This window comes from Abramis brama (assembly GCF_963993115.1).
Source record: "Abramis brama genome assembly, chromosome: 13".
Taxonomy (NCBI): Eukaryota; Metazoa; Chordata; class Actinopteri; order Cypriniformes; family Leuciscidae; genus Abramis; species Abramis brama.
The window spans coordinates 4,542,909-4,555,260 of NC_139975.1; the positions used below are offsets into that span (position 1 = coordinate 4,542,909).

Here is a 12,352-nt window from a genome sequence, read left to right on the forward strand (position 1 = left end):
AAGAGTCAGCTGAGGTTACGCTGTGTCTGTTTCTCAGTGGGTTTGTTGGGTCTGCTGAAGTGGAGGACTCGTCCTGAAATGCTGAAGCAAAACCTACAAGAGCTCAAACTCATTGATGGAGAGGAGGTTGTGAAGGTGTGTTGCACTCAAATTACACAGGAGCATCTGTAGCTCAGTATGCACGTTAGTTTATGTGTGTGTGTGTGTGTAGTTCCTGCAGGACACCTTGGACGCCCTGTTCAACATCATGATGGAACATTCTCAGACTGATGACTATGATATTTTGGTGTTTGACGCTCTGGTAAGCAGCATCCAAACACACACCCACACACACACTCGCAGACACTCACACACACACACACACTCACACTCACTCTCTCTCTCTCTCTCTCTCTCTCTCACTCACTCACTCACTCACTCACTCACTCACTCACACACACACACACACACACACACACACACTTGGAAAAACAAAGGTTCAAATGGGGGTTTTCGCAGAAGAATAATTTTTGGTTCCCCGAAGAACCTTTCAGTTCTTAAAAGAACCATTTTTTTTTAGTGCGAAGAATATTTTAATTAACCTTTTCCAACTCTAATGAATCCTTTTTGGCAATTAAAAGGATCCATGGCTGTTAAAGGTTCTTTATGGGACCATCGATGCCAATAAAGAACTTTTATTTTTAAGAGTGCAATTTCTAGCAAATTAGGGGCATTTGAAAGACTTCTATTAAAGTTAATTACAATGATGACTAACCCAAACCCTGCAACAAAACTGAAAAACCATTTTTTAATGAGGATGCTCCCAAATGTCCTCTTTAGCTCACTTCAAGTGACAGATTCTAGTCAAATTATAGATAATGAGAATATAAAAGAATAAACAAAGACAGGAAGATTTGTTTTCAATGATTTAGAACGGTTATAATCACTGTTATAATTGATGCATTGCAGATGAGTCTCTCTCTCTCTCTCTCTCTCTCTCTCTCTCTCTCTCAGATCTATATCATCGGTTTAATCGCCGACAGAAAGTTTCAGCATTTTAACACTGTGTTGGAGGCGTATATCAAACAACACTTCAGCGCCACACTGGCTTACAAGTAAGTCAGACGCTCTTCATTCAACACTAGATGGCAGTGTGTGTGTGTGAGCCTCAAATGTACATGAATCTGTTACACATCCTCAGACACTCTAAGGCTACAGGTCTTAACGCCCAATTCCGATTTGTTGACTATATCCAAATATTTTTACAGATTAGCTTACATCTTCTTTACATCCGATATCTGCATTTACTATACACTCACTCAGGCTGAAAAAGAATGAAAAAAGTCATGATTTGCAATGAACTTGCAGATGATTTGATAATATAAGCTTTTGCTTTACTTACTCCTTTAAAGGTCAGCAAAACATTGTATTGAGCCTTCGTGCTCCATTGCGCCATTTAAAAGAGTCATGTGATCGCAGTTGGTGTCCACCTGAGTTGACGTCATTCGTCACTGTCACTTTTTTAATGATATATGACTCGCATTGACGGGAATATCCGGGAATACATGGCAGATGCAAATGCATGTATGATTTATAGCAGATTTATTTCCACACATGAATGAGGCCTGAAACCGATCCGGAATATCGGAATCAATGTGCTTTTTTCCCACTTACACGTTCATGGATCATATCCGATCTGTGCCACATGGAAAAAATCTGAATTGGGTCACTTGGACCATGTAAAGTAAGTCAACAGAAATGGGAGTGAATAAATTATTAAAAAGGACCTATTGAGCCCTTTTTCAAAGTCTTGATGTTGTTTTTGAGCTCTACTAGAACAGGTTTTCATGCTTGAATGTTGATTATTTTCCTCAAATTCTCCATTGTTGCAGCTCCTCTCTTCCCAGTCTGTCAGTAACGCTCTGTTTAGTTCCTGTCTCTATGAAGCCCCTCCTTCTGAAAAGCACACCGTGCTCTGATTGGCCGGCTGGAGCAGTGTGTTGTGATTGGTCGAGCGCTTCGAGTGTGTTTGGGAAATGTCCCGCCCCAAGTTTAACACACTACTAACTAACTCAACCAGGCCCCGCCCCTTTATTCTGCATATTAATTATTTAAATGAGGAATATTGTGACGTGTTCATTCCCGGAAGAAACTCAAGACGACAATGGAGGCGTTTCAGGAGTTCAGAAACACTGACACTGATATAGAGAAGAACTATGTGACTTTGCAGAGCTTTTTCATGATCAAACAGCAACATTACACACTAAAGAAAGATAAACATGGAAAAAAGCATAATACTGTAGCAATTACCGTTGACATACTGCGTTACTTGTGTGTTCTAGTTGATTTATGTGTACAGTCTTTTCTCTGTCTCTTGATCTTGATTTTGTAGTTTAATTCATTTAGTTTAAGTTATTTGGAGATTTGGTGGTGATTACTGTGCCTTCAAAACCTCATGAACACACACAAACTCTCTCTCCGTCTCGTTCTGTGTGCTGTAGGAAGTTGATGTCCGTGCTGAAGACGTATCTGGACGTGTCGAGTCGAGGAGAGGCCTGTGAACCCATCCTGAGGACGCTCAAAGCCCTCGAGTACATCTTCAAATTCATCGTCCGCTCCCGAATGCTCTACTCTCAGTAAGTCTGTGCGATCGATTCTCAAAGCGAGAAATTATGAACGAATCAGAAACACCAAACGAGACTCACAGACCAATGAAGACTGTTGGACAGATGTTGTCATGTGACCTCTGTATCAGTCATTTGATTGGTCAGTTTCTCATGGACTGCTTGTTGCTCGTGTTGATTGTGTTTGAAATCGAATGCTAGCGTAATACGTGCTGCATACAACACATATTGTGCTGATTATAATTTTTAAATAATGTTTAATAGTATGCAGTATGTAACATTTCCAAAAGCTGTACACTACCATTTGAAAGTTTGGGGACAGCAAGATCTTTTAATGTCTCTTCTGGTCATCAAGGCTGCATTTATTTGATCAAAAATGCAGTAAAAACTGTGAAATATTGTGAAATATTTTTAAAATTCAAAATAACTGTTTTCTATGTGAATATATTGTAAAAAATCATTTATTCTTGTGATGCAAAGCTGAATTTTCAGTGTCACATGATCCTTCAGAAATCATTCTAATATCTAATATATTGATTTGATGCTCAAGAAACATTTATGATTATTATCAATGTTGAAAACATTGAGACCGTTATACGTTTTTTGTTCAGGTTTGTTCCAATAGAAAGTTACCTTATAGAAAGTTAATAAAAAAAATAACTTTTGTAACATTATAAATGTCTTTACTGTCACTTTTGATGAAATCCGACCTCAAACTTTTGAATGGCAGACCTCATTATGTTTAATTAAGAAATTGCCGTCCAGTTATTGTTTTCAGATACGGCTATTTTACATTTTTCTACAATTAATTAGATTATTTATTAATCATTTTTATTTGCATTTTTATTTATTTTTTGCGTAAAGTTTTCTGACTGTCCAATAAATTGATATTTTCAATTTTGACACACTAGAAGTGCATTGCATTGTGGAATACGGTCATTTTGTTTTTGAATGCAGAATATTTCTTAATATTTTTATTTTGAATTCAGCTTGAAATATGTTTTGGAAAAGCGCGAGAAACTCGAGCTGTGACGAGTGGTTTGCTAGTCCTCTGTTCTGAGCGCAGTCTGTGACCGTTCATTCATCTGAACGAGGGCTGAAAACAAAACAGAACACAAGGAAATGGAGGTCCAGCTGCTGTGGGCTGAGATTAAGGGGTCGTTTTTTAGGGGTTTTGACAGGGTCGCATGTCCTCCGGCACGCTCTGTCCCGGCGTTTTGTCGAGGAGCGTAACAGCGCTGGCTGACGGTCATTAAGGGCCTGTGTGTGTGTGTGATTTATGACTCTGCCTGTCGGGCCCCTGGATGCCGTCATCGAGCGGCACTGCAGAAACACACACTGTGGCTGATGCTCATTCACACTGTTCCTGTGACAGCTTCACACTCAAGGATGCAAACACACACACACACAAACACCACTATATAAATGTGTGCATTAAACAGCATTTATAAACGTGTCAGACACTGAACTAACTTTAACTTGCTCAAAAATACTCTCTTCAAACGGCTGCTCTGCTGTGAAGTCATTTGAGGTAAAGTGCAGTTGTTACTGTTTGTATACTTGCATTGTGTAACGAATGTTCTGGCACGTTTTGCAATGCAACGGTTACGCCACGTGAGATTGTGTTGCTGGAAGCGTCCGCGGTTCACAAACTGTGTGTGTGTTGTACAGCGTGTTCAGTGTGTTCAGTCATCAGGTTTGTGTAGCAGCTGATTGCATCATTAATTTGCCTAATAGTCTTTGATGCTAAAACAGCTGCTAAATGAATCTTAATAAGTGAGTGTGTGTGTGTGTGTGTGTGTGCGCACGCACTAATGACCGACAGGAGAGAGCGATAGATCTCTCTCACTGCAAACTGCATTTGATAACAATAAACGCTTAAATCTCTATCTATCTACCTATCTATCTATCTATCTATCTATCTATCTGTCTGTCTGTCTGTCTGTCTGTCTGTCTGTCTGTCTTTCTGTCTATCTATGTCTGTCTGTCTGTCTATCTATCTGTATCTGTATCTGTATCTGTATCTCTATCTGTCTATCTATCTATCTATCTATCTATCTATCTATCTATCTATCTATCTATCTATCTATCTATCTATCTATCTATCTATCTATCTATCTATCTATCTATCTGTCTGTCTGTCTGTCTGTCTGTCTTTCTGTCTATCTATGTCTGTCTGTCTGTCTATCTATCTGTATCTGTATCTGTATCTCTATCTATCTATCTATCTATCTATCTATGTATCTGTATCTCTATCTATCTATCTATCTATCTATCTATCTATCTATCTATCTATCTATCTATCTATCTATCTATCTATCTATCTATCTATCTATCTATCTATCTGTCTATCTGTCTATCTATCTGTCTATCTGTCCATCGACCTCATATTAACTAGTCTGTTTACTACAGTGTGCTGATGCATCCTAACATCTTCAGAAATGCAGCCCCATCACGGCCGGATGATTTTTCAGTGTTTATTAGTCTGAAGTCTCTCCGCACGAGTGTTTTCACTCTGGATTCAGTGCCGACAGGAGGCGCTTCGCTCTGATAATGGAGTTTGATGGAAAGGGTTACTGCTCTGCTTTTAAATTAACTCTCTGATACATCCAGATAAAACCGCAGACATTACATTCCCGGAGCCAAGAGTCTTTTCACCATGTGGGTGTGGGAACGCCTGGGTCGGGTGCAAGCTCTGGAAGTTTAATAAATCCTTTGTATTAAATAGCTGAAAAGAGGAAATGGAGGGGAAAATTACCCAAAATTATTCATGAATTATTTATTATTTAGATATTTGGGTGATTCATCAGTTTGGGGAACTTTTTTATCCTCTAGCTTGAAATGCTTATAAAGTAAATGCTTATAAAGTTGGTTTATAAACTTAGCATATTTTTTGCTTTTTTGTTTTAATGACTTCTTTAAAATGACTTTTTTTTTCTGTGTTGATAAGATAATCACCCAGATTTATTAAACAAGCTCTGTTTTAGGATTCATGGAAATGTACATTTAAATAAATAAAGTAAATAAAAATAATACGCTAAAAATTATGAAATATTTTTTTTGTTTTGATTTGATTTGTTTACCTGCATGTCACGTGACCATTACCAACATCAGAGTAATGTTACATTTTTATTATTAATATAAATTTATTCATATTTTTATTAATGCCTTTATTTTTTATTGCTTTTATAGTTTTAATTTTAAATGTAATATTTATGCACTTTCGTTATTTTTTATTAGTTGTTTTAATCAATATTTTATTTTTTATTTCAATTTTATTTCGTTTTCTGTGTATATTTATTTCCATTTAGTAACTGTATTGCTTAAACTTAAACGTACAAACTTACAACATTTCTAATTTTCATTACTTTAAGTTTTTCATTGATATTTTATTTTATTTCAAAAACAAAAATGTTTTTAATAATTTTAGTTCTAGTTAATGATAATAAGAAAGAACATGCAAATGTGTTCTTAAATGATTGAAATATTGACTTTAAATGATTTAATTTTAACATTAAAATTAAATGATTTAATATTATATTTTAGTAAATATATTTGTAAGAGGATCTTTGCACTAGTAGATCTAGTGGTTGATAGTTAATGTGTGTTTAACCCACTGTTGTGTTGACCAATCAGCATCCAGGACCAGAACGGGTCTGTATTACAAACAGAATTTTGTTGTGTGTGTGTGTGTGTGTGTGTGTGTTTGCTGGTTTCTTCAAGGGTTTTCATCTTCTCACACATTCTCTGTGCTTTTTGTGTGTTTTATCTCTTTGAGTGGTTGTTTTTATGCTCTAATGGCTCTCATTCATACCCACTATCAGGATTAACACAGTGTGTGTTGGTGTGTGTGTGTGTGTGTGTGTGTGTGTGTGTGTGTGTTTTTAGCCGTATGCAGAATGAGCGACTTGAGCGTAATGAATATATAATGTCTTTACATAAGTGCATTTTGTGTTTAGAACTATTTTTAAGTGATTTTGCATCTGTGTATGTTTTTCAGTGGATTTACTAATTCTAGGAAATGCACATCTACTTGTCTTGATGTAAGAATATACAGTATGCATCGTTGTTTTGTGAGCTTGTGTGTTTATTATAGTGTGTGTGTGTGTGGTATTGTGTGAGGTTGGAGGTGGCGTATTAACTGCGGCTCTCATGTGGATTATAGGAACAATGCTTCGGTAATCACGTCTGTTCTTCAGCGGTACCACGGTAAATACTGTCATGTGTTACAGCATAATCTCCACCCTCAGAAAGCCCACCGACTATAACATCTGTGCCGAGTTACTCCTGACAGACAGACAAACAGATAAACCAGAGAGAGAGAGATAGAGACAGCACTGATCTCCACACAGCTGACCTGATGGACAGAGACAGGAGAGAAAACACCATGAAAGAAGCACATCAGAGATAGAGAGATGAATCTTTGGGCTGTGTCTTATTAAAGAAAGTTTCGTTCAAAGTCACTATCAGTCAGAACTGCCGGCACACTATCCTCTGCTTCTGTCTCCTAAAACACAGCTGGATCTCTCTTACAAACAGATGAAAGAAACAGCCTTTAGATCCACAACCCACCCACAAACTAACTAGACTCATCATGCTCTTTTTGCTAGACTAGACTAGATGCATTGCAATAAAGCGTTAAAGTTGAACATATTATGCTTTTTTTTGGATATCACCTTTCATGTCATGTGTAATGCAGCTGTTTGTGAATGTCAAAGGTCTGCAAAATTTCAAAGGTCAAAGTGCAGATAAATGGAGTTATTGTGTCCCAACTGTAATTCCAGGCTTACTTCCTTTGTAGGTTTGTAACTAATTTGCATAATTCCAGCCTATGGTTTTAATTGGCTGTCCGTAAATGACACCTACTTTGCCCCGCCCTCAAACACTGTAGTTTATCTGAGACTGGAAGAGTTTGGTTCGTGTTGTTCATGTCGAGAAGACGCTGTTTTCTGCTGACAAAGCAAATCCACTTTGATTAGATTGATACAGTAAAACACACACCATCGTTACTGTTCGTATCACTGTATCAAGAGCTGAGATTCAGATATGATAATGAGCGTTTGATTTCTGACCAATCACAGCAGACTGCGCCATCTGACCAATCACAGCAGAGCAGCTCTCAGAGAGGCGGGGTTTAGAGATCAAATCGTTTCAGACACTGAGAGAAAAGAGCTGATGCTGCACTGGATGTTATGAGAAAAATAAAGTGGTTTTGACCTTGAATGCCTATTGTTGGAGACCTTTAAACATTTCTCAGTTACATTTAGTTTAGCTTGATGTACTTAAATAACTAAAACTTATATATATATATATATATATATATATATATATATATATATAAAATATAATATATAAAAAAAACTATATTAAATGTTTAGGGAAGAGATGCTGATTCTGTGCCGTATGGGGATGGATCTTAACCAATATCAGTTTGATAGTTGTGTAGTTGTGTTGTGTCTGTCTAGCAGATTTAGTTGTACATTTACAACATTCAAGACCAACAGGTTTAATGGCTGATGTGTGAAATATATTACGCCGCTCACAAGCGTTCTCTATCTCTCTTCAGACTGTATGAAGGCAAGGAACAGGCCGAGTTTGAAGAATCTCTCAAAAGTTTATTTGAGTCGATCAATAACCTGATGAAAAGTGACTACACCACTACACTACTGCAGCAGGTATGAATGTGTGTCTGTTATTACAGTTTCTTCCAATTGCTAACACACAATTTTGCAAACTAGGCTGGTTTTATCAAAATACTTAACACAATTCACAAAACCACACACCCAAACTGCAAATTACCTAATATATCGCACTGCAATCAAAACTACATGTAGCATCATCAAAATCAAACTTTTGCATGAAATGGCGCACACTTCATTCATATTAGCAGATTTTTGTCTAACCAACTACACACTGTTGGGCGTAATGAAGAGCACTCTCATCTTTAGTATGCTTTGCCATAATACTAAAATAGTTCAAATTGTAGAAACATTTTCAGATTGTTCACATGCACAAAAATATTTGCAGATACACACACATGCTGTTGAAACATTCAACAACTGTTGCACAAGTCAGTGCAACATATGCACAGCAGAAATATTTACACTGGACTGAACTAAAATATGCTCACAAAAACAGTAAACTGAAAAAGACTGAAGTGTTAACAATGAAGCGTTGAGGTGTTTGGTCAGGTGACATGTATCGGCCAATCAGATCATGGAGTGTCATTTTGAATGGCAGTGTTTTGATATGGCAAACATGTGACTTTCTGTCAGATTGTTGTGTGTTATGCAGAGAACCGTGTTCAAAAGTGCCATTCTGAATTGCAAAATGTGTGTAAAGCAGAAAATGTGTTTAGACTTTTGGAGACTTGAGAAGAGGTGTCAGTTTAAATAAGTGTGCTGTGCGTGTCATTTTAGTGTGTTAGCAATTGGAAAAAACTGTAGTGCTGTGCTAATATATTTATTACTAAATTCAGTTCAATTATGCATAATTCACACATTAAATGATGGATGACGCTGTGAGGTACACAAGTCTGGGATTGATAGATTCTGTTCACTCAGGTTTGTGAAAGTGTATAATCGAGCCAGTTTGGTCGTAAGTTCAGTACAAAGGTGTCACATGATAAGTATCACAATTTAGCTTTAAATATTTCTTGATGTCACCTCATAATTTATTATTTTTTACATTTTACAAAATATTTTCAAAATATGATTGCATGCACATATCATTAAATATGTATGTATACACCGTATATATAATGGATATGACATGGGTATATATGGGTAACACATTACAATAAGACCCTCTTGTTACTGTAACAACTGAGTGTGAGTGTGTGTGTGTGTGTGTGTGTGTGTGTTTGTGTGTGTGTGTGTTTATGTGTGTGTGTGTGTGTGTGTGTGTGTGTGTGTGTGGGTATATATGGGTAACACGTTACAATAAGGTTTCATTTGTTAACATTAATTAACATGACCTAACAATGAACAATATTTTGAAAGCATTTATTAATCTTAGTTAATGGTAATTTCTACATTTACTAATACATTATTTAAATCATAATTTGTAACTGTGAGCTAACAAGAACAATGACACAATAACAAAAGGTTCATAAATGCAAAAATATATTGCTTATTCTTACTTCGTTAACTAATGTTCACAAATTAGACCTTATTGTAAATATAGCGTTACCAATTTATGTGTATACATATTAAATATTTAATATTATATAAAATGTTATAATAAATGATTGTAACAATAATTTTAAATTATGAAATTTAAAATTGTATAAAATAATTGTAATACTTTGTTCACATAATTTTTTTAAATGTTAAAATTGTTTTATAACATTATATGTGTGTGTGTGTGTGTGTGTGTATAGGTGGCTGCTCTGAAGTACTTGCCCACAGTCCTGCAAGATGTGGAGACGGTTTTCGATGCTAAACTCCTCAGGTGAGTCTCATAACAGCCTAAAACAAGCCCTGATCAGTCCTGACTCTTAGCTTGACCTTCTCGATGCCGTAATGACTGATACACCGAGGAACTTAACAGTGCTTGATGACACTGAGTTTGGGACATCAGTAACTGCAGAAATCAATTGCACAGGTTCTCCTTCATCCTGAAGCTGATGGTCTTTAATGCCCCTGTCCTCCTACATTTACCAGAGCTTCTCTCAAATATAATGTTATTACAACCGTAATGTGACTTTAACCGGTTTAGCCGATCATGTGAGGAACTGAGGCAGATGTCTGATGGAGACAGTGGAGTGAGTTTCCCTCATGTAGACTGCAGAAACTGAGTTTATTTGGAGTGTTTTTATGTAGTTAGAGCTGGGAGTGTGTGTTTAGCTTCATGTGGCGTCCGATTCATCACTGTACACACACCACACAGGAGGGTCGATATGATACAGTAGTTTCTCACAGACACCAGCGGCGTTCAGACTCGATCAATAAAACGCAGGTCACTTTCTCTGCCCGCAGGAGCTTTAGCATTAATTTATGGATTCATTTATTCTATTTTTATCTTTCACTAAAAACACAAACTGACAGTTATTGTTCTGCAAAAGCTGATTAAACTTGAGTAAAACATCACACAACTCATTGCCAATGAGACATTAAATGCATGAATTCCTTTGCATTAAAGCCCCTTTAAACTTGTTTTTTCTACTTTTTTTTAATACATGTTTCTGTCTCTCTGTGTGTGTGTGTGTGTGTGTGTGTGTGTGTGCGCAGTAAGCTGTTGTATGACTTCTACTCCTGTATTCCCCCGGATAAACTACAGAAACCCAAAGTGGCATCCATGACTGAGATAGTGGGCAGCAAACTCTTCCACAGACAAGGTGAAACACACACACACACACACACACACACACACACACACACACACACACACACACACACACACACACACACACACACACATCTTGAGGTTTGTGAATTCCCAGCATGAATAATTTTTAAAGGATTATTTTATTATTATTCGCTGATTTTTTTTAGTGTTTGTTGATGCTTTGTAATTATTAGTTATTTGTTGTGTGTTGTGATATTAAGTGCTCATCTTTTTACATTTAGTGATTGTCACCAAAATTATCAATGTACTGTCACTATATTGAAACTTTGCTGAATGAGAAATCTGTAGTTGCCTTAGTGAATTTATTGTCTGGATGTGTCATTTTGCATTCAGCAAACGTGCAAATTGAAATTCACTAACATTTAGCATTTAGTACACTATAAATGTTTTAGCATTTTGTGAGAAAAAAAAGTGATATTTATATTCTGCACTATTTTTAGGGTCCTATAGTCACTTTGCACAGACGATCAGATGCTCTCTTCTCTTCCCACAGCTTGTGTCATTTGTTATTTTACACAGTCTTTTCCTCCGCTCTTTCTTTCTCTAGGTTTATATGATAGCCTCTGGGCTGCTCCTGCCAAACGGCCTGTTAACTAGATGCTATAAAGTGATGAATGGTGTGTGTGTGTGTGTTTGGTTGTGTGTGTGTGCAGAGCCTCAGTCCCTGGGGCCCTAAGCAAAATTCTGTTAAAGGGCCGTCATACCTGACCCGTGAGCCATGTAAACCATTTGCCATTGCAACACAGTCACACCTGACGCCCCAGTGCTCCCACTACAGTCCTCCCTCCTTTAACTACTAATGAAAATGTAATTCCTGATATCAGAAATAGACATTGTTTCTAGAAAAAGTACATTCTTAATATCAAGAATTCACATTTTAAATAGTACACATTTAATTATTGATATCAAAAATGCACCCCATGAATGAATAAAAGCTAAAATGGCTCTCCATAGCATGTCACTGTGTTTTAAATGATAAAAGCAAAACTTGATGCTTGATGGTTATTATTTACTGAGGGATGTGCATCCGTATTGACCAGTGTGTCCAGCCGATCAATATTTTAAATACAATATAGCCTATAAATCAGTAGTTAATGTCAATACATTGCTTTATTGCAGAGTTGTAACTAAACTGACTTGGAGACTAGATAATCATTGTCTTGTTTTAAAAGTGTGCGTCTATAATGAGGAGTGTCTTCACGCCTGTATTGTACAGGTCCCCATAGATGTGTTGCTGGAAAGTGCGCGTTTCATTTCGTGTACGCCTATACATAAACGTATGTTACCGCACGATACGGTTATCTTTTCCGAGCTGCAGTTTATAAACAAACACCGTTACCCTTTGTCGTTTATCAAACGTAATAAATAGTTGTATTTCGCTCTCACTTTTTTGTGTCAGA

General features: G+C 36.8%; 1 protein-coding gene across 2 annotated transcripts in view; it reads left to right on the forward strand.

Annotated features, from left to right (window-relative positions):
- dock2 (dedicator of cytokinesis 2) overlaps nucleotides 1-12,352 on the forward strand; it is a 111,033-nt gene that overhangs the window by 22,493 nt on the left and 76,188 nt on the right. For both annotated transcript variants that reach the window (XM_084133917.1, XM_084133916.1), the window contains exons 18-24: nucleotides 38-135; nucleotides 212-301; nucleotides 994-1,094; nucleotides 2,481-2,615; nucleotides 8,170-8,278; nucleotides 9,985-10,055; nucleotides 10,835-10,941. In XM_084133917.1, coding sequence (XP_083990043.1) covers nucleotides 38-135; nucleotides 212-301; nucleotides 994-1,094; nucleotides 2,481-2,615; nucleotides 8,170-8,278; nucleotides 9,985-10,055; nucleotides 10,835-10,941 — 711 coding nt within the window. The remainder of the gene's footprint in view (nucleotides 1-37; nucleotides 136-211; nucleotides 302-993; nucleotides 1,095-2,480; nucleotides 2,616-8,169; nucleotides 8,279-9,984; nucleotides 10,056-10,834; nucleotides 10,942-12,352) is intronic.